Source organism: Sminthopsis crassicaudata, chromosome 1 (assembly GCF_048593235.1).
Source record: "Sminthopsis crassicaudata isolate SCR6 chromosome 1, ASM4859323v1, whole genome shotgun sequence".
Classification (NCBI taxonomy): Eukaryota; Metazoa; Chordata; class Mammalia; order Dasyuromorphia; family Dasyuridae; genus Sminthopsis; species Sminthopsis crassicaudata.
Window position 1 is genome coordinate 457,582,560 of NC_133617.1, and position 23,355 is coordinate 457,605,914.

General features: G+C 35.4%; 1 protein-coding gene and 1 long non-coding RNA gene across 19 annotated transcripts in view; one reads left to right on the forward strand and one right to left on the reverse strand.

Annotated features, from left to right (window-relative positions):
- Window positions 1-459: 459 nt before the first annotated feature.
- Window positions 460-23,355, reverse strand: part of LINGO2 (leucine rich repeat and Ig domain containing 2) — a 1,288,153-nt gene continuing 1,265,257 nt past the window's right edge. For all 18 annotated transcript variants that reach the window (XM_074280815.1, XM_074280813.1, XM_074280814.1 and 15 more), the window contains one exon: window positions 460-14,750. In XM_074280815.1, the coding sequence (XP_074136916.1) occupies window positions 12,894-14,714 (1,821 nt within the window). In that variant the 5' untranslated portion in view covers window positions 14,715-14,750 and the 3' untranslated portion in view covers window positions 460-12,893. The remainder of the gene's footprint in view (window positions 14,751-23,355) is intronic.
- LOC141550306 (uncharacterized) lies at window positions 14,661-23,134 on the forward strand. The gene is made up of 3 exons (XR_012484581.1): window positions 14,661-14,775; window positions 20,870-20,949; window positions 22,388-23,134. It is a non-coding gene; the product is annotated as an uncharacterized LOC141550306 (long non-coding RNA).

A 23,355-nucleotide genomic window follows, 5' to 3' on the forward strand; every position in this document is an offset into this window, starting at 1 on the left:
AGTTCAAATTTGGTCTCAGACACTTAACACTTCCTAGCTGTGTGACCCTGGGCAAGTCACTTAACCCCAGCCTCAAAAAAAAAAAAAATTATAATTTAGCATCTCATCATCCAACATCAAAATAAATGATTAACACCATTGAACATAAGATGTCTAAGTATAATAAGACCATAAATATAGAGCTGCAAAGGATCCTAAGGGCCATTTACATATGAATAAATTGAGGGACAGATAAGTTAAATAACTTGCTCAAGTTCACATAGGTTGTAAATTCAAAAGTAGAATCTGAGTCCAGATCTTCTATATCCAGAACCAATGTTCTTTTGACCGAATCATGTTATCATGCTCGCTAGCTAGCAGATGAACAAATATTCAACTAGTATTAATAAAACATAAAAAGAAAGTAGATAAGGAAAAATGTTTTGTAGAGGATTCAAAGATTACAAATCAAGTATAAGATTTTTTTTTTAGGAAAGTATTTTATTTTTGTGTTTCAGATGAAATTCATAATCTTGTTTTCTGTTAAGACAATTTAAACATACAAATCAATTACAACAATGTATTTTTCACCCCTGGCCTCCCCCTCCCACTTTTAAAGTAATCGACAGTTTTGAAGGACACAGAGAGACAATAGAGTGTAGCAGAATAATATGACAATTAAAATGGCTTTCTATGAAAAATAATTACAATAGTTGTTGAAAAGAAGTTGTCCTTTAAGCAGAACAAACTGGGTGAAAAGAACGAAGTGGGCTACAGCTTCCCTTCCCAATATAAGAGAAGAGGGATTTTATATTTAAACAATAATATAGAAAATTGGGGAGTCAGACTGAAAACAACAAAAAACCCTAGGCAATAAATTCCTCCTGTAAAATGCATTCCTATAAGATCTAATTGATCTATATTTTAACAAATATAGCCCTCCCCAAACTGCTCCCCCATGACTTGACAGTGCAATACTTCTATTTTTTGTTTGTTTGATTTAATTAGTTGTATTATTTTTCAGTTTCCTCTGGTCTTGGGGGACTTGGGGGTATTGTGAATTTTGCAGAGGTTATTGAAGTGAGGGGCAAGCCAAGCCATTTCAACATCGTATTGGTATTCAGTAGTAGAATGGATATATATCCCAGCACATCTGAGACCCCTAAAATTGCTTAAAGGAGATTGTCACTTCAGATTATTCCTTCCAGATACTTGTGTAGCAACATTTAAATGCATCCCATTTCAGTTTGCTTTTCAATTAAGCCTCACAGCACCCTTGTGAGGTAGGTAGTGTTATGCCCGTGTGAGAGGTGGGGATGCAGAGATGCTTGATGGAGCTTGTCCCCAAGAACAAAGTGAATCTGATGGCAGAGATATAAATTAAACCCTGTCTCTCTGAATTCCAGACCCTTATTTACTTAATATTTACCTAGACCCTGAGAATGATTCCTTAAAGAAGGTAGTCCTTGAACCAGAACAGAAATTGGTCAGTGAGACAAAAGCTAATTTCTAATTCAAACATTGTAGATGAAATAATGGGAAACATATGAGTTTTCAGGTTCCCTAGTGATTTTTTCCAATAGCAATATTAACACAATTAACTTTAGTTAAGTTGGAGACATGGGAAAAAAAAAACATTCTGGTTAATGTGATAGTATGAAAAGGAAGCTGCAATTTAAATAAATTAAAAACTGAAATTATTGTGTTTTTATAGGCAGAAGCCTGAGAAAGCTATTTTCCAATGCCTAATATTTGGCTGGAGGTAATGTAATGGGGTGAGAAAGACAGGATTAGTTGATTATTTCTATTCTATGAATATGTGCATGCATGTATGCATATATGTGCAGTTTGGATTAATTTTAGCAGCACTTAAAGGAAGTGAGTTTTAGATGAAACTTTAAAACTGAATCATCAGTTTACATCCAAAATAACAAAATTAAGTATTTGAAGCAGAGTAATGTATCCTATAGGATCTATTTTTCTCCAAAATGATATCCTTTTGTACTTTCTAGTCACCTGCTTGCTGCCATTCACTTTAAAAATTGGAAAAATGGTACTGTCAAAGAACTTATTAAAGGATGTGGATCTAAGAAAGAACTTAGAGATAATGTAGTCTAACCCTTCTATTTTGCAGAATGAAGAAATTAAAGCCTAAAGAGATGTTACATGACTTGCCCAGCATCACACAGATTTTAAATATCCAATAGCCTGTGTTCAAATTTAGCTGCTCTGGTTTCCAACCCTCTTTCTAACTCTCAAAACATCCTCTGTGTACAAACCAGTTTTCTTCTGAAGGATGACTTCCCAATGATCAGTTTTTTAAATGGACTCCCTCTCCCATAAAACTTGGAGCATCAAAACTCCCATAAAACTTGGGCATCAAAGTTTATTGGAATAGTGCTTTGGAATGCTTTTGAATCCCCTGAAGCAAAATAACTGGATTCCATGAATATAACTAAAATACAAATGCTTACAGAAATCAAGGTCCTAGGATTGACTTCTTAATCTTTTTGCACTGCACACATGTACTGTCATAGCAAATTAATTTCCACTAGCGTCTTTGAACTGATGTTTTGTGCAGCTTTGAAGAAACTGAGTATCTTTTTTTTTCTCTTTTAAAGAAGCATTTGTTTGACTTTGGTAAGAGAACTATACTTTATGTAATGGATGTTACCTATTAGTCTTTTTGTACATTCAGTTAATAGCCCATAGCTAAAGGAATGGATTGAATTTAGTAGAATTGTCTCTGTGCAATAATAATAGTAGCACTCTTGATCTCTTAGGCTTCTGAAAAATATAAATGGGGAGGCGGTGATTGGAAAATGATGCTCATAAATGCTGCCTCTTTCTCAGTGAGGAAATCAGGTAAAATAGTTTCCTAGGTAACAAAACTACTCCCACAAATGGTCATTATAGGTTAACTCTGCAACCTAAAGCAAGATGCAGGGCCCTCAGGCAAACTGTTAAACAGCCCACAGAGTATGTCTTTTAGGAAGACTTCACTTTACTTTCCATCTCTCTAACCTCTGAAAATCATGGATTTACCTTTGTTTTGTTTCCATTATCAGGAGCCAAACAGGGTAATTTTTTTAATGTCTCATGGTAACTTTATCCCTTTCCCCCTTTTCCTTATTTTTCCTACATAGGTGATTTTTAAAATACAAATTTATGTTAGGCAAATTCTAACATCAAAATATACCAGTTAGTAAAATATTCATTCATTTTTCCTGGTAGAAATGTTACCATAAAGGATTGAGTTGTAACTCAAGTTTTTGGATTACATATGCATATGTCTATGTATATATGAGCATATTTTATATATGTATTATATACATATGTATGCAGTATGTGGGATAATACTATTATAGCTCATAGGATCATAATTTTAGAGCATAAAGAGATTTTAAAGATTATCTAGTTCAATATCTTCATTTTACAAATGAGAAAATTGAGGTACAGGGAAAAACCAATATCAAATAAGTATTAAATGAGACAGCTGGGATTGAAACAACTTCTAGTTCTATCTAGATCTATCACTTTTTTCACTCTACTCTTTTAAAAATCATAAAACATTAGATTATCCATTCTGCCCGGCCCCCCAACAATGTCTTCAGTATTAGATTCATGCTTAAAGTTCTTTCTTATAGTTCTATGATAAATGTATTTGGATATATATGTGTGTATGAGTATACATATACAACATATATACACTCATGCACATACACATATGTGCAGTGCATGTTTTTATATATACACACAATACATACATGTATGGATTGTGTATATCTACATCTACATATCTACAAATACATATTTGTGGGAGGTTTTTTTTTTTTGTTTTTTTTTTTGGAAAAGATCTGTGATTTCATCAGTATTGGCTATTCCCAGTGAGGAATCTCCCTTTTACCCTTGCAAATTAATATCAATCTTCCAATCTGTAGATTGTTCACTGAATAATGCGCTGGTCAGAAAGATCTGAGTTTGAATCCAGCCTAAGATAACTACTAGCTGTACAACTTTGAGCAAATCAATTAACTTCTCTGGATCTCAGTTTTCTTATTCATAAAATGAAAGGGATGGATTTCCAAATATCTGTAATCATAGAAAATTATCAACTGAGCAAGGAGATATTAAGGATCTGGTTCAGAGTAATAGATGTAGAATGTAAACTCTGTTACACTAGGGGTCCAGGTTCACACGCTCAGGGACACATATATACACATACATATGTGCATGAATAAAATTAATTTTATAGGTTCACAAAATTCAGTTGCTCTTGAGACATGATTTGATGATACGCCAATTTGACAGACTTTAGAGGATAAAGTCTTCAGATTTTCTAGGTATTTAACATTGTTGAATTGGTGAGTTTCCTTTAGCAATACTTTTATAATTTACACTTAATCTAAAATTCCATTTAGATTTTTGGCTTCTTATAGGGTAGAACCCAAGTGGTGGAACATATTTTTTCACTAAAAAGGATGGTGGATTTCAGAATGAAATTACCTCCCTGGGAGGGATTTTCTAGGAAAGTGAGAAGCCAAATATTCACCATACGAAAAGACAAGGCCCATCAAGACAACTGAAGAAGAGTATGACATTGTAACTGAAGTGGAGCAGGAGTGGAGGATGGGAGAGAGGAAATCAGAGAACAAAATCTTTAGATGAATCCCAATTTAATTTTTAAAAGAATTTTTAAATTAATTATTACTAATTAAATTTTTAAAATGAAATTAATATATTTACAATGTCTTTAGAGATGAAGATTCCAGCAACTAGGAAACTCAATATATAATAATCATATACATTGCAAAAATACTCATAAAAACATAAAACATCAGGTTATTTTTTTCCCTTCCAACAAGGCCTTTGTGCTTGAATTTCTTTCTTATAAGTGGTTTTGTCCATCCTAACCTATGACCTTTGGCCTATAGCAATATTACTTAATAAAAACTACTATGTATGGGAATTTTTGTATTTTTTGCAGTATTGGTAAATGAGGCAAAAAAAGGTGTGAATTATTAAATAGCATGCAAGTTGTGTGTGATGATAGCAAAGTCAATTTCACTTCTGTGGGCCTTATTTTCATCATTTGTAAATTGGGGAAGATGGACTAACTGATTTAACATCAGAATTCTATAGTTCACACTGAAATATCCACCAAATAGTGACCCTATCTTTTTTTTTTCCTTAAAGTGTGAGCATTTAAGTATGGGAGAGAAGAGAGAACAGGTTTTTTTTTGTTGTTGTTGTTTGTTTTTTGTTTTTTTATTTTTTTTTTAAGAAGTTACTGGTTCATGTCAGCTAAAGGTTATTTTTCTTTAGTGAAGAAAAGATGTATTACCTCAATATGGAAAGTCTATTGAAGCACAATTTTTCTCCATCAGTTTCTTTTTCTTTTAAAGATTAACAGTCCTTTGATACAAACAGATTGTTTTGGAGACAAAAGATTTTTGTGCTCTTTCTTTCTCTCTGTTCCCTTCTCTCAACATTGCCTAGAAGATAACTGAGGAAATGGGAAACTTTATCAGTTGATATGCAGATTGTTGTGACTTTTTCAGGTGTACATAATTTCAGTGTCCTTTACTTCTATAATATTACCTAATCATATACCAAGTTGAATTAATTTAAGTGTACATTGTAGAACTTTTTCTTTCTTTCTCCTTTTCTAAGATCTTTTTATACAATAGCAGAATTCATTCATAAACACAAATTCAGACACATATGTGTCAAATCCTTCCTGGCATCTGTATGATGAAAACATACAAAAAACCAAATCAAAATAGGCTATCTGTCCCCTTACACTCTCATTAAGTTATTCCATTCCCCAAATACATCAGCTTTATAAATAGGATCCCACTGTGCCTTTCTAGCAATGTAGACTATATTATTACATTTAACTGATTGCTTGGTTTAATGTCAATTAAACAAGGCCACGATATATCCTTGGATATAGTCATATAGCCTACCTTTTTCTCCTTTTGGAAATGTTTCTCCAATTGACTCCAACGATCTTAAACAAAATAAAACATTTTATCTCATTGTTTTTAGAAATATCCCCATCAACTTCACTGAAATGTTAGATTAAGCCTTTCTTAGAAAGAAAAAGAAAAAATTGCAAGACAAATATTAATAAATCAACAATGATATTTAGTGAGATTATTATAACATCTTTTTCATTTGTAATTTTTTTAGATGTTGGTAGTGGTGGTAATATGTGTATTCAAGAAAAGTATCAGGCAAAGAAAGCTTTGTAATTTGATGCTTGGCTTGCATTCATGGGCTTGTTTATCCAAAGCCAGATCATGATCAAATATACTAAAAGAAAAAGAAACATGCAACACAGTCTTTTTCCCCTGCCTGATCTTGTCAGGTTTTAAAACAATTGGATTTGAAATACAAACTGCCCTTCCCCACATATTTGTTATATATGTACAATATATAAAAACTACAGCCGTTTTATTAATGAAGAGCATGGGATATTACATGCCATATGGCAAAAAAAGAGAAATAGACTTACTTGTTTGACAAACCTTCAGCTCACCTGATTTTTATCATTTGAAAAGCAGGATAAGCATGTTCCCTTTTTTAAATTTCTAGGCAGCACATGTGTATATACTATGCAATTTCAAATGACACCCAATGTTGTACAGATTGTGGAAATCTGCATCATCAGCTAATTCAATTATATTGTTATATTGTTGAGATATTAAAGCAATTTGGAATGGGAGGTGTGCAACAATATGTAAAGAGCCATTACAATAGGAAACTTTCTGCAAAATTTTCTCAAGGGTTCTTTTACTCTGGGAATAAAAAGTGGTTTTACACTGACCCATTTTCAGTGCAGCGAGATATTTTTATGCTGACTAAAATTAAAGAGTTTAGGCAAATTAGTTAGAAAATTAAAAGAAATGTGTATTGTCTTTTTGAAGCTATTTTGCACATTAAGGATAAAAATCTTACACTGTGGAATACTTTCTCAATTATGTCCATGTTTTTATTATTCTGTTGAGGCTATAAATAAAGATGTCTATTTAATACTAGCATTAAATCAACCCCACTTCTTCTAGAAAAAAATCAGAATCATTCAACTTTCAGGTTGTCAGCTTTATGTGAATGGTAAATTAAAAAAAATTTAAGAATGTTTTGTGAGATAAATTGGTTATTTTTTAAAACAAGGTCCAATTTAATAAGTTCTCAGGATTGTTTATGTGTGCACCAATGGAAAAAAATAAAGTTGTTTTTTTGTTTGTTTTTTTTTTTTTCCTAAGGAAACCATCTATTGTTGCAGAGTGACAGTTGCTCCTAGGTGACAATGGTAAAAGAGTAAGACAATGGGAGAATAATTTTCTTTGTACTAAATGCCTGTGAAGGAATATAAGGAAAAGGGTTTCTGCTCTCTGAATCTTATCAGAAGGAAATTGTCAGAGACTCTTCCTCTATCTAGGAAATGGCTCACTAATTAGATCCTCTCATGAGAGAAAGGAAGGAAAAAGCATTAGAAAGCTAAAGAAGAAAAGTTTGGGAAACATCTAAAAATCTTCTAATTTCCATTAATATTTCTTGCAAAAGGAATCTATTTGGGAATTCTATGGGCAAAACCTCCACTAAAAACAATTAAAAATCCTAACAATACAAAACACAATTATATAGGTGTCACACACGAAAATACACATGCCATGTATACATACGTTCACTTACACATATATGTGTATATACACACATACATACAGAGAATACTTAGACTGGAATCATCCTAACACAACTGATATTTTGAAATGTTCCTGCTAGGTAACAAATGTTAGAAAGGTTATTCAGTGGGAAGATTCCCACAATTGGAAGAGGATAAAAATATAAAATTAATAACTATATAGGAAATTTTGAGTGAGGAACTTCCTGTATTGAAGCAGATTGGTATCTTCTCTGCAATTTATAAACAAAAAGTTTTAAATTAAGAGCACTGAGAAGTCAAATGTTTTGCCCAGGTTTATATGGGCGGTAGTATGTGTCAGTGTGGGGCTTTAATGCCTTTCTTTTTGGCTTTGAGAGAGATTCTTTTTCTACTATAGTAAACTAATGGTTGTGAAAGTACTAAAATATATTTGTGCCTCAAAAAACATCCTTCTATCTTGCTTTAGTAATTAAGTAAAACAAACCTCACTTAAATGTTCTGTGGGAAAAACAAACAAACAAACAAACAAAAAAACAAAACTCTAACTTTTAAAAACTGTCTGACTTGTTGACAAAAACCACATTTTTAGGATGGTGATGGTGCAAGAGAATGGGAAATCTTTGCCAGTATAGAATTAGGTAAGAGTGAGTTTTTGACCCACTGAAATTACTGTTAGTGAAATTTATTAATTTTCCCTCTTTCTACATCTTTTCCTCTCTCTTTCCCTTCAAATTTACTGATCATTCTGATGGCTCTAGAGTATGTGTTTTGCAAAGTCAGAAATTTCTAGCTGAGCTTGTTTCAGAATAGTAGTTTTACATTAGGTACTAAGATAATCATTTAGAGATGCCATTTCTTCCATATCTACAGGATGCTACATAGCAATTGAAAAGTAAAATAACACATTTCTTCTTTGGACTATCTTAAGAACCAAGGAAAATACTGTTTCCATTTGGGTTAACTTTTGTAAACTACTGGAAATCAAAAAAGATCATAATAATTACAGGCCACAGCGAGGAAGTAAGCCGGCCAAACAACTAACATCACTTGTATAATCCAGGCTTTCTTTTTCCAGTTTTGATTATCATAACTGAGTAGTTGGAGCAAAAGAGCTGTATCAGAGAATGGAAATTGATTTAAATGGCTTTCATTTCTTTTTTATCTTTGATATTCTTTCTCCTAGACTGAAGCCTTCAAAAGCCGAAAATGATACTTTTTGTTGTTTCTTGGCTGAAATATCAGAAACATGATCTGGATTGTATAGCAGCTTCTGCACTCAGTGCTCTAATGTTTAACACACACACACACACACACACACACACACACACACACACACTCCGTGCTCTAATATTTAAAATACATACATATAGACACACATATACACATATACTCACTTCTTAATTTGAAAGAAGATAGGGTTCTAGAAGGAGTAAATTAATTTCTAGGAGGTTAAGTATCCTTTTACTGACCAAGAATCACAAGGATCATGTTCACATTTTTGAAGGGTATTTTTACCCTTCAAATTTATTTTTAACCTTTTATTTCTACTCATTTAATAGTAAGTGGAAAAAATTAGGACTTCATTTTGGAGAAATCTGAGTAATTCTTTTAAAAACCCATGGAAACTAGACTTCAAGACAGCTACAGATTGAAGAAAAAGGGAATGTTTATCATAAAAATCTCTAGAATAAGCACATTGTGAAGTTGAAAGCAAAACACAAAAATAGCAAATTTCCTTGGACTCACAACCTTTGTTGGACCTGAACATGTTGGTGAAATTTCTGTAAAACCAGAATTTTGAACAACTCTGTTAGTGATTTGGTAGTACAACTCTAGGTAAATTTTAACTAAGATTTTCAAATAAATAATGGGGAGTGCCAAAGTAAAAAACATGATATAGCCCTCTTAGTATGAAAAAATGGGTAAAATAAGAGCTTAGAAAAACAGAGTGTTTCTTACTTGGCATGTAATGGTTCAAATTCTCTGGATGAGGCACTGAATCCACTGAGGATATTTATTTTGTCCACTTCTAGGGCAGGAAATTGGGGCACCAAATAATTCTGGTATTGTCATTTGAAGGAGATAGCTTTCCTTCAAAAGTATTAAGAAAGCTGACCAACTCATAAGCAAACAAGAAACCCTCTGAAAGTTTAGGTCATCTAAATTTACCTGTCCTCCTCCCCTCCTAACCCCTAAGGAATTAGATTAGTTCTCAGAAGTTCTTCATAGGATTTAAAATTGAAGAGCTTTAGAGAACGTTCAGTTCAACTCTATCAAATCATAGAGAACCAGAATAATTAAATGACTGTCCAAGGCCACATAAGTAGTAAGTAGCAGAGACCCTGGATTTGAACATATGTTCAAAATTACTTATTTGTTTGAATTGCTGTCTATCTGTGAAAGAAATTCAAAACTAACTTGGTGTACCCAGGGTCCTTTATACTTGAGATAAATATGGACTATGTCTCCCTCCTGCTTCCTCAAATTTCTCCCCCTAGAACTGTGTTGAATTCAGCCTTAGGTTCAGGAAGTTTGATGAGGATTGGTTTACTCATGGGAATGCCACAGGATAAAGAACACTTCAATTACAAAACAGTTGATCATTATTGCCTTGATAGCTAATATTCATATGATGCCATCTCATTTGTGCTTCATAGCTTTACAGAGAGGCTCTAAAATAGAATTTTCAGTCTGGTGAAATAACCTATCTAAGATTATATAGTAAGTAATAGAGCTAGGATGAGGATCAGAATCGAGACTTTTTCACTCCTAAGTATACATTCAATTATACCATCTTGCAGTTAACTGTATTTGAGCTTGTATTATGGTGCCTTTTCTAGAGATTAGCTTATTTGTCTATAAGATCAAATGATAAATATGTTCTTTATCATTAGGATTTTACCTATCCTTCAAAATATGTGATCCAGACAAGATGACATCTAAGCCTCTTCATATATCATTTAGAAGTTATTGTAATTACAACAGTCTCAATTAGTCATAGTTTCCCATGTTTTCTTCAGCAATTAGTTTATTCTTTGCTTACTTACAGTGTTGTTAAAAGTTAACTTACCCTGTACTTCATTTTGTATTAACTTTTAGAAGATCATTTTGGAAATTTAAAAGAAAATATTCCATTGGACTACAGTGGGAGTCCTTGAATTTTTAACAGAACTAATATATATTCACCCAACCCTCCATCCCTTATTCCCTTAACCCCTCACAAAATGGACTGATTATGAAATTATAATCAGAAACAAGTGAAAATGAATCCAATTGACAGTTCAATAATCTTTCCATTTCATTTCTTTATTTTACTCTCCTAATTGAAGATAGAGCAGAATTTTTAGCTGGCCAGTTCTACTTGCAGTAATAATCTCCATTTGTCATTTAATTCTTTTTTTAATTTATTTTTTGTTAGGGGCCATTTTATTTAAGTTTCACAAAATTCAAAGACCAAAAAAGGGAAGTCCCTTGAAAAGAAGATTTTCATTCTAGCATTACATTTTCATGTTTCTTCCATTCTAGCTAAGCAGATAATCATTCATCATATATTATTTCTATTCATTGATTACTAGGAATATTCAGTCTGTTTGAAGAGCCATTAACTAAACATTTAGGGAAAAAAAATTAACCCTCAGATAGATCAAATCATTTGTGATAATGTTATTTCTTTTTTAAGAATAGAAAACACTTGTAATTTAAAATCTTTAGGCAAAATTTAATGATGCCAGCATCTTGAAACATTTTGTATTAGATATGATTGGCAAAAGGAGAAGGGCATCAATACAGCTTTTTCTATTTCCAGGTTTAAGCCTTTCTTCATCTTGATCAGACAGTAACTGAGTTATATTCAATATAACCTTGCTCATATCTTTAAAAATCACAAAAAAGATTTCTCTTGTCTACCATTGGTTATTATGGAGGAAAAGCAAATTGCATTATGTAATGTGGAAGGTACAAAAGAGAAAAGCTGAAGTTGTCCACTCATGGAAATTGGGATCTATATGTATCTCTTGGAAGATGCAATATTAAATAGAAACAGTGAAGAGCAAGTCCTTTTAATTAGTAGCAGTTGCATTTTAAGGACACCATCACATTTTAAGCATGTTCTTAGTTGCATAATCCTCCTCTTATGCATGGTTAAACCTGATTCATTGGCATCTGAGAGCTCATTCCTATCCAAAGGGCTTTTAAGGTCAGACTTTTCTATTGTAATTACCATAAAGTACGTAAAAATCATTATCTTCTTTTCTTTTTTTTTTCTATTGTCTTTAACATATGTCATTAACATCTGTTTGTGAAGTTTAAACCAGACTATGGTAACATGGTTCATTTTCATGGCTACCTTGCCTTTTTTTCATAGTTTTAACCACAACTTGTGGTTTGCCCTTTCTTTCGGGTCAATCCAAGGACTTGTTACAGTAAACTGGACCAGTGTGATATCACAAGTATAAAAATATTCCATTCTGTATCAAAACTAGGCAATGCCTTTATATTAGTAGAAGATAACAGAGTTAAAACAATTTTGCCTTGGATAGTGTAACCTGGGTTCCTACAAATAGACAAATTCACATCTCCCTCCATATATCTTTCCTCAGGATCTATTTTTGCAATGTTTGTTATTTGCAGTTAAAGGATGGTGATATCACACTTGGGTCAGCAGTAGTAACTAAAAGCACATCTTCTCATTCATATTGCTTTAAAATGTACACAGTATATATGTTGTTTAAAACATGAAAAGAATATATCAATTTCTTTGTGGTGCTGAATCAATAATAGGTTATGGTGCAAGGCTTTAACAAATGATAATCACAGATACAAATTCTCTCTTTTTTAACTGTAGCATATGTTTTAGACAAATGGGTCTTTAATATGTAAATCCTACACTGTAGGTTGTTTTTTCTTTCTTTTTTTTTTCTTTTTGTTGTGGTATAAAATATTGAACAATTGTCCATGAAAGTGAGCCAACAGGTTCATTATTGAGGTCCCCAGAATGCCAATATTTGCAATGCAAACAATTAGTAAAACCAACTCTGTGAAAGGCCCTGACACACACCTGTCTCTTGTGGAGAGGCCTTGTTGCACAATCACAAACAAGTCTTCCTGTTTCCTATATACCCCATTTGAACAAAGGGGCAATGACATCAAGTTGCCCCTCTACCCAGCAATTTTATTTGCCAGGTTGTTTTATTGGATACAAACAATACCACAGAAAAGAAAAAGCACTGCTAGTGGTAGAACCTCAGATCATTTTCATGTTGAACCTCCTAGGTCCAGCCACTTCCCCTTCCACAACAGCACCATTGTTTTTGCGGGGAACATACTCAAGGTCGATGCTATTTTTGTGCTTCCCTTTTCCTCGACTCCATACAAAAAGGAGGAGGAAGCAAAATAAAACCACTCCAAGGAATGTGAAACAGCCCATGGCTGTGGACACCAGTATGGTCTTAAGATCCAGAGAAAAAGTATTTGCATTGGTGCCATTAGAACTTGTGTCATTGGAGTCTGTCATATACATAGGGGTCCTGTTAGCATAAAGGAAGCGATCTGAAGCAAATCCTTTCACTGTAAGTGACGCGCTGAAAGTATCATTCCCTGCAGCATTGCTAGCAATGCAAACATAGATTCCTGTGTCTTGGTCTTGGGCAAAACGTATTTCTAGGGTGCCATCCCCTAAAACTGTAACTCTTCCATTGGATTTAGTAGTAATCAGATGCCTTCGAGGGGTTGCCCAAGAAATTACTGGTTGTGGGTCACCATCAGCATTACAGATCAGTTGGACTGTCTGCCCTTCATCCACCAGAAGGTACTGCATTTTTTTGTCACGGATCTTGGGTTTTTTGCAGGTAAAATAAAAGGAAAGGGCAGTGCTGTGGAAATCCTTGAATGATCTCTCTCGGATGCTGTCTGGACCAGCACACATAGGCTGCTGGCCCCCAAACTGCAAGAGGGGCTGCCTTTGTAGAATCCAAAGGAGGCGGCAGTCACAAGCCAGGGGATTGTTGCTAATGCTCAGTAATTCTAGGGTTTGGGGTGAGTAGAACACATTTTCTTCCAGAGTTTCCAAAAGGTTCTGGGAAACATTAAGCACACGAAGGTATCGGAGCCCTTGGAATGCATGTGGTTCAATGGTGCGGAGCTGAGCCCCTACTATATACAGCTCCTGAAGCCGGATTACATCAGCAAACATTCCAGCTTCAATGGTGCTAATGGGATTGTAAGAAAGGTTAAGGTGTGTAAGATAAACCAAATGTTTAAAGGCAGGGTAGGGGACAGTAGAAAGATTGGTGTTGGTAATGGAGAGAGATGTGAGGTTAAGACCATATAGACTATTGGCAGGCATCAAGTCCAATAAAGGCCAATAGTCAATCTCTAGATGCTTCAGGTGGAACAGTCTTTTAAAGGCATAAATGGGCATAACATTGATGTTGAGATATCTTAGATGCAGGCTGATGAGGCTGCGAAGGTGAGAGAGGGCTTCTGTTGGTACAGCTGTTAAGTTGCATTTCTCCAGTGTGAGTTGTTCCAGGCTAAGCAGCCCACTGAAGGCCCTGTGTGATATATAAACTAAATCATTGTCTCCTACTTCCAGGGATTTCAGATTATGCAAATCCTGGAACATATAGTCCAGCAAAATGACAATTTTGTTTTCACTAATGTCAAGTTTGGTGAGGTTTGATAGTCCTGTAAATACCCCAAGAGGGACCAGTTTCAGGCGATTTCCTTTTAACCGAAGGGATCGCAGATTGAATAGATTGTTAAATGCTCCTGGTTCTACATTGGTAATGATGTTGTCACTCAGGTCTATTTCCTCCAACAGAGGATAAGACATAAATTCCTCAGGATTGATACTTTTTAACCGGTTTTTGCTGAGATCTAGGATTTTGGTCTCAATGGGAATGCCCTCTGGGATTGCAATCAGCCTTTTTCGGTGACAAGAGACGGACTTGTTGTGAGGTAAACAGTCACAGCGGGCTGGACAGCCTATCGTAGAGCCCATAAAGATTAACACAACAGCCAAACCTAGGAATGGCTGCCAACATGAAATGGCCGTGTGAAGCATGACTCCACCTCTACAGTCTACACCTTGGTCAGGGGCCTGCAGAAGAAAGGAAAACAAGAAGGTAGGTAAAGGGTTAGTTCATAGACAAAGGAAATCCCCTGGTGGGGCTTAGTGGTCTGTTTCCCAATGCCTCTTCACAATAAAAAGAAAAAAAATTTCCTTTGTAGGGAAATAGATTTTCAATTTGCATCAATTTCCTGGTTTATGAATCCTTCTGGGGCATTCCCTTTTAGGATTCCACATGATGTTAAGATGGAGCTGCTTTGTTTCCTTGCAGGCTTCCAGGCTTCTAACACTGTAGTTAAAGAAAAAAAAAATCATGTCAAGGAGTTCTTTTTCATATGCTAATTAACATTATTTATACACACAAAAACTTCTACTACATGTATCTTTTTTTTTTTTTTTTTTTTTTTTTCCTCTGAGGCTGGGGTTAAGTGACTTGCCCAGGGTCCCACAGCTAGGAAGTGTTTACTGTCTGAGATCAGATTTGAACTCCAGTCCTCCTGAATTCAGGGCTGGTGCTCTATCCACTGCGCCATCTAGCTACCCCACTACATGTATCTTTAATGTAATGATTCTACCTTATTAGAAATTCAAATAAGAAGGATATACTTTTTTTTCTTTTTTCTTTTATTTATTTTTAATTACAATTCTACCACTGGTTGGCACAAGAGCTTTGATCATTTCTGATCTAAGTCATTTAGCCCTTCCTTAGGCAATCTAATATCTTACTATATATTCTTACAATGTTAATGCTCAAGTTAGTGGAAATATTTGATCAGCTTAGCCCATTGTAGTTCAGAATTCCTAAATTAAAGATATCCAACAGCCTCACGCTTTCTAGTAGCTGAGATTATAAATTCAATTGTGACCAAGGTTTGACAAGATAAACTTTGTTTCATTAGGAATGAAATTGGAACTGAAAATCTTTAAGGAACTGACTTCAGTCTTTTCATTGAATTCTCATCAAAGGTCCTTTTCAATCTCTCTGATTATTACTACCTAGCTGTTTTCATATTGATGTTTCTGGTGTGTTGGGTATTCATTTTCTAACTCCTTTTGCTAATGTTGGAGCCACAAAACAAACAGATTCAGTAGGACTTCTTGGAAAACTGGTTTGGTAAGGCATGAGTTACTTTAGGTCTGGAATCTATGCCAACGAGTTACATAAATTCCCTCTCAAGACAGAGTGAGAAGAAACTAGAGAAGGATTTTCATCACTTTAACCAGATGAAGAAAAGGAAAAAAAAAAGAGAGAGATGGTTGTTTTGTTTTGTTTTTTTATTTTGAGGAGTTTGAAGTGCTTTTCACTTTTTTGCTAGAGGAAGAAAAGGGATGTGTGTGGGTATGTGTTTGTTTCTTTAAGAAAAAAAGAATGGGGGAGAGGACACAGAAACCATGATGAATGACAGAGTAATAATAAATGTGTTTAGCTATGGGATTCTATGATTAATTTAATTCACTGACTGGCAACTGAGCAAAAATATAGTGCAGAAAATGATTCATTGCAGTGATAAACATTACAAAGACATATAAGTTGGATTTTCCTTTCCAGTAGGGGAAAAATAAAAAATAAACATACAATTAAGGCAGAGCATTTGAATTATTTCTTAATCTAGATGAAAGAGTCAACTTAAGACAACTTTGTGCAGTTGAAAGAGAATTCAGTCAAAGGCCTGAGGTTTTATTCTTGATTTTGCTACTTGCTCCTTAAAGTGATTTTTGGCAAGTCACTTCTGTGCCTCAGTTTTCTCATCTACATAATAAAGAGGTTGACCAAGATAATCTCTAAGGCTCCTTTCAGATCTAAATCTTATGATTTTATGAAAGGATAATTTCTACTGGAATTACCTCCAGAAAGGAAGGGAAGCTTGGAATAAACCCAAAGCATCAATATCTAAGTTGAATTTGTTGGAGGATTGCTATATTAAAAAAGAATTCTTTATCATTAATCTTTTAAATCCAAAGTTTGACCCTCTTATCTCAAGTTTTGGTAAGTTAAAAAACTATATGACTAAACTAAAAAAATAGTATAAAAACATTTTCAGTGTCTATCTTCTGAGCATTGTATTAATATGTAAATATAATTTATTATTATCATCATCATTATTATTATAAGAGAAGGCATTAAAATGTATTACAAATTTTAAAAAATTATGTGTTATAAAATGACTTGTGGTTATTGGTTGTATAGCTTATTGACACAGTAGATACTTATTTTAAGAGGAGCAGGAATAATACTGACTTTGGAGGCTGAAGATGAGCTTGGATCCACACTTATGCTATTTCAGTTCAATTCAATTCAACAAGGATTTCTTATGTGTGGTATGTGCCATATACTGCTCTAAGTGTAGGGATGGTGGGGGAGAAAGACAAAAAAGAAATATTCTTTTCACTTAAGAGCCTTACATTCTAATAGCATATAAACAGAGGATACATATAAGCTGTAGAAAAAAGTAAATAAAATATTTTTGAAATGGGTATGGGCAAAGAGAGAATGGTACATCAGGAAAGAGTTCTTAAAGGATGTGACAATCAAGCTCAGCCTTAAAATTAGAGATTTCAGGTGGTGAAGAAGATGTGAATAATTTTGAACAAGTTACTCTTAGACTTTGTCCACTCATAATAGATGTTTTTAATTCTTCTCTTCCTCTATCCTTCCCTCCTCCTTTCCTTTTTTTCCTTTCTAGGCAGTGACCAGAGATTTCCGAAGGCATGGGATTAGGCAATCAGTAACCTCTGAGGGAGAGGTTACAAGTGGCAGCTCAGTGTGGGGCAATGATTTCAGGATTGTCTGGCCCCACAAGTGAAGGTTCAACAGCCTTGAAAAGAAAGCAGGGAAGCATAATAGATCTGGGTCTAAGTTTACCTGTGATCATAACCAATAACACAGCTATGTATGCAGCTCAAGTATATAAGTTAGAGAGCCAGACAGGTGATTCTCTAGCAGAGAACACATCTGATAAGGAGCAGAAGGCTTGTTCCTGGGCCCCAAGCATTTACTTCCATCCCCATTGAATACAGCTCAGTAAGGAAAAAATCAGGAGGAAGAGAAAAAACGAAAAGTTACTTTACAGCAGTTAAAACAAAAAGTACAAGAATTTCACCTAAAGGAAGAGAAAAAACAAAAGATTACAACGGAACAAAAAGAAATGAAAAGTTACTTTACAGCAGTTAGAACAAAAGGAAGTAAGATTAAAGCCAGAGGTGGTAGTGGAACAACTAACTGAATACAATGGGTTAAAATTGATTTTAAGGAATCCCCCGAGTTTTAAAACTAGAAGAGATTTTAACTTGGGCAGCCAGACAAAGAAGTGTGAGGAGAAAAGCAAGCAGAGAGTTTGTGTCCATAGGCCTACAGAGTACAGCACCTGGGGCATAGTTAAAGAAGTCTTTTTTTTTTTTTTTAGCATTTTACTGATTTATATAGCTTGCTACTACTCTAGGAGATCTGTAGGGCTTAGCCATTTGGTAGAGAAAAGAATTAAGTGTGCTAAGTACCTTGCCATTCAAAGATCGGTTATGGTTTCAATTCTGCCTACAGCCAGCATGCACTCTTAGGGTATTTCCCATCTCCCCACCCTCCTCCCACAATTCCGAAGCCTTTGTGGGCGAGAAGAGGAGGAGGAGTAGGAAGGGCAATGACACCATCAGCACCACCCATGACACAGTTTTGCCCATCCCCTATGTCCTCATTGCGAGAGGTGGGCCTTGGCTCTAGGGCCCTAGGCAAAAATCACTTGGAGCTTGATGGCAACTGTTAATACTCAGTCTTTAAAAGTTCAGTGCTTCAGCCTGATCAGTCAGCAGAGAAGCAAGCTGATGGGTGAAGGGGATTGCAGTTAGGGAAAAAAGAGCTATATGATACTGCTGGGACTGCTGATATATCCCCTGGATAGTTGAAATCTGTCTCTATTTAGTCTATCCCTTGCCTTCACACATAGAGCTTGACTGTTTCACCCTCTGAGAGTGCTTACAAAACAGTGTCCATGCATGCACTGATTTGAGAAACCGGGGAATGTGTAGCTAATGTCCTAGTCCCTAAAATAGGTAGATAATCTGCAATCTATCACCCAGGAGAAGTAGTAGCATCAGGCTTCCTGATATACACTCCTGAAATGTAATTTGGTGATATTTATCTAGATTTTGACTCCTAACAACAGAATCCAGGAATAGTCTGGACTGCAGCTGTTACAGCTGACCTACCTATGCTCACTATCTATGTAAATGGCATAGCATTGAAAGGGTTGGTAGACATGGGTGCAGATTATACAGTCATTATAGGTGCCAATGTCCAAAGATGGCCAAAGATTATAACAAACACCCATATACCTGGCATAGGAGGAGAAATAGTAGCTGAAGTTAGTGCTATTCCCTTGAGAAGGAAATTTGAAGATTAGATAGAAGTTTTTACTCCTTTTGTAGTTGAAAAAAAATTCCCATTGATCTGTGGGGAAGAGACAACTTACAAAGTGAAAAAAAATCAGACCTTATTAGATATAGTACAAAAGCAACTTGACCAAGGATATGTATAATCTTCTCTAAGTCCTTGGAATTCCCCTGAATTTACCATAAAAAAATAAATCTGGAAAATGGAGGATGTTGACTAATTTGAGAAAAATAAATGAACAGATAGAGATTATGGGAGCTCTTCAGCCTGGCTTTCCATTCCTACTCAATTGCCTAGGGAATGGCTTCTTTGGATCAAGGATTGTTTCTTCTCTATCCCTCTGGATAAGGAGGATATGAAAAGATTTGCCTTTTCAGTGATCAGCATTAATTTAGCTGAGTCTTATAAAAGATTTGAATGGACAGTTTTGCCACAGAGAATGAAAAATAGCCCTACTATGTGTCAAATGTATGTACCTGCTGCTCTTACTCCTGTAAGAAAAGCATTTCCAAAAGTTATGTTATTACATTATGTGAGAAGACCCTTACCCAAAATGACTACTCAGAGATCATTCAGTAGAAAGCAGAAAAGTTGTTTGTTTATTAAAACCTCCAGAGGATGAGTCATCCCATCATGAGATAAGAGAAAGCTTGTGGTAGGAGGGCTAAAGAAGTAGTAAAGATGCATGGCTTTTATACAAGAAATTACATCACAAATAAGAGAGTATTGAGAAGGGGAAGGGGAAGCATCTAATTGGTTGTTGCTATTCAGAGAAATTGGAATGGAAGATTTTTGTTTCCCCAAAATCACCTGATTTCTATGAAACAGAAAATCAGGCCTTTAGGCTTAATCAAGCAGAGAGTGGTAAAGCTACTAGACTAAATATTGATAAATGTCAAATACTATAAATGTCATCGCTCAGGTTAGGTAAATATGTTTATAGCTGGCCAAGGCTCAAGTAAATTTGGGCCTGCACATATTAGATAGGTCATAGGGGAAACATAGAAATAATGAAAATAAAATACAGAAAAAGAATTCATACATTCCTGTAAGTTCTTCACCTTATCTCTCTATTCCACACAATTACATGGATGCTATCTTGGGGTGTGAACCTGAGGAGCAAATGTTAGAAGTATGTCTACAAAAGACTATGGAAATATTAAGGAACTACCAATTATATATAGCCCCAGAAAAAATTCAAAGGCATGCTCCTTTTCATTATTTAGGATATGAAGGATATCTTAAGATGCTTACAATACAAAAACTTTAAGAACAGAGGAGTTGAACACATTAAATGACTTTCAGAAATTGATAGGAGATATGTAATGGATGTGTCCATAGGTAGTGCTTAACTACCTATCAATGACAACCATTATATGACATTTTAAGGGGAGACAGTGCTTTAGACTCACCATGCCAGCTTAGAAAATAAGCTCAAGAGGCTTTAAGAGAGAATTAAGTAGCTTTATCCAATGTGGTTGAAATGTGGTCAAAACCCTTGGAAATACTGGGTTTTGCTGCAAAAGAGGCACCCCACAGCAGTCCTTCAAGGCAGAAATCTGGAGAAGCATACTTGAAACAAGGTATTAACTCAGAGGAATTGATAAGACAATGGTTATCTAGTTTAGCAAAGTGATTAATAGTTCTCTAGTACTTAGTACTTATTATAGTTATACTACAAGATTGACACCTATGATGATGTAATTATAATAGAGTATATAAGAGCCAACAAGGACTGGACTAGAGACATTTTGTCTTTTATCAGGCTCCTGATGGTTCTCCTGCTTCCCCCACTGAGATCAAGGCCCATCTGAAGGGCCTCCAGAAGGCAAGGGCGGGCCCCAGGTAAGGAGACAGACTGTGAAGGAGACAATAAAGAATTTGGACTTTATCCATGACTATTCTTGTGGTAATTACTCAGTTGAAATGAAGCTGGATCCAAAGACCTCCAGGAAGCTAAACCAGAACATGACAATTCATGAAGGAGATAGTATGATCAAGTGGGTGAGCCTCCCAGCACAACCAGACCAAAGAATTAGTCCTTACTCAATGCTTATGGCTAGAATCTTATTAAAGGCCTTTAAGTAAGTAATACAATTATCTGGGATAAGACCTGACAAGATATACATCTTTTATATCAATGCACAAATTAATGTATGCCATAAAACCATCCCAGAGTGGCAAATTTTATTGGCCACAGCTCCAAATTCTACGCACAGGTTTCTATTAAAGATAACCTGGCTATAACATAATTGGCCATGGATTTTTTAACAAAAGGTTTCTAAGGTTCCTCTTAAAGGATCAATTATCTTTACAGATGTATCCAAACATAATATTTGTGCTGTATACTCTCATGGCTTAACTATAGAGTAGTCAGAACTTCCTTTACGTCCACTCAGCAGAATGAATTGTAATGCAATCATGCTAGTTTTTAATTATTATTCAGAAGATATACATATAATATCTGATTCAACCTATTTCAGTAGGTGTGATACAAAGAATTGCCATAGCCCAAATAAAATTTGTAGATTCTAATATACATATCAACTCTTTAAAGAACTTCAAGAGCAAGTGAGAAAGTGTCCAGGTTAGTATTATATATTGCATGTCCACTCTCATAGTGGACTTCCAGATGCTCCTACACTCCCTCCAGGGAAAAACCCTCATTGTTTGAGACTCAATGAAATTTGGGAAACAGACATTACTTATGTAAAGAAGCAGTGCATCCATGTAACTGTGGATACATACTCTCAATTCCTCATGGCTTCATTCCAATCTGGGGAAGTGGTTAGGCATATGTTCAGCCATCTTTATCATTGTTTTTCCATTGTGGGAGTCTCACATACACTTAAGACAGATAATAGACTGACTTACACATCTTCTGCCTTTCATTCCTTCTGCATTGAATTGGTCATTGTCAATTCCACTGGCATCCCATATAACCCTACTGGCCAAGCCATTGTTAAACTGGCTAATTGTACCCTCAAGATGCTCCTGTCTAAATAAGAAAAGGGAATGTTGGGGTTTACACGACCCTCCACCCAATTCACACAGGCTTGCTTAGATGTGGCAATATATACATATAATTACCTGCAATTTTCACATTCCTTTAACCTTACTCCAGCAATGTGCTTCTGGCACATGCAGAAAGCACAGCTAACTAACAGACTATCCAAGAATAATGAGAGCCCTCTCTCCACAGTTATGTGAAAGGCTTAGATGGCATCTGGAAGGACCTGGGTTGGGTCAGGGTTTGGACCTGAGTATGCTGTTGTCATTCCAGATGCAGAACCAACAGCAGAGGAGTGGATCCCAACTAGAAACATCCATAACCTGAGGAATCAAGAAGAGAAGGACCAGATGATGATGGCCCAGAAGGATTTCTTTTTGTCAGCAGCCCTGCAGATGCTGGTGACAGCCCTGTCCCTCCTGACCATAATACCAAAGATGGCGAACACAGCACCAGTGTCACAGCTGAATTGAACTGCCTTGGTTGATGCACAATGCCTAGAGGCTGACAAAACTGGACAATGGACTTGTATGCTTCTCCTATAGCCCCCCACTATTCATATAGTGGGCTGGGGAGAGGTTTTGCCCCATTTCCCACTTGTAGGCAATGCCTTTAAATTAGTGGGTTGAACACCATGACATCTTTTCTTGGTTTTGGTCCCTATTAGGCCTAGCTCTTACTATTTTATTTATGTTTGCCTTTGTCCTATTTTTATATACCTTATAATCTCATTAATTAAGTGAACTATTGTTGATGTCAAAGTTAGTTTGATATGATGAGCAGTCCCTACTAAACAAGAAAAGGGAGTTGTAAGGGTCCAAAGAGGAACCTAGCATAATGTAACAAGGATGCCCGAGGCATCTCTGTAGCTAACCGGGACTACCTAGTGAGCGGGAACTCTAGTCACATTGAGAATGCATCATCAACGGGAGACATCACCTTCTCTTATTGGCTGTGTGAGTGACCTCATAGATCCTATATAAGTAGTGCAGACCAGGAAATAGGAGGAGTGCAGAGGAGTGCAGGAGTAGTGCAAAATGTGATTGCATGAAATAAAGACTTGTTCTTGCAAGCTGTTGTGTCCAGGTGCTCTATTGAACATAGAATCACTGCTTGATGAAGCAGTGGCCAGAAATCTCTGAAGGCCTGGGTTTAGGCAAGACTGGCAATTAGTTACCTCTGAGGAGGAGATTAAAATAAATATCTTATAGCTTACAGTCATAGAATTTGTTAAATTATAA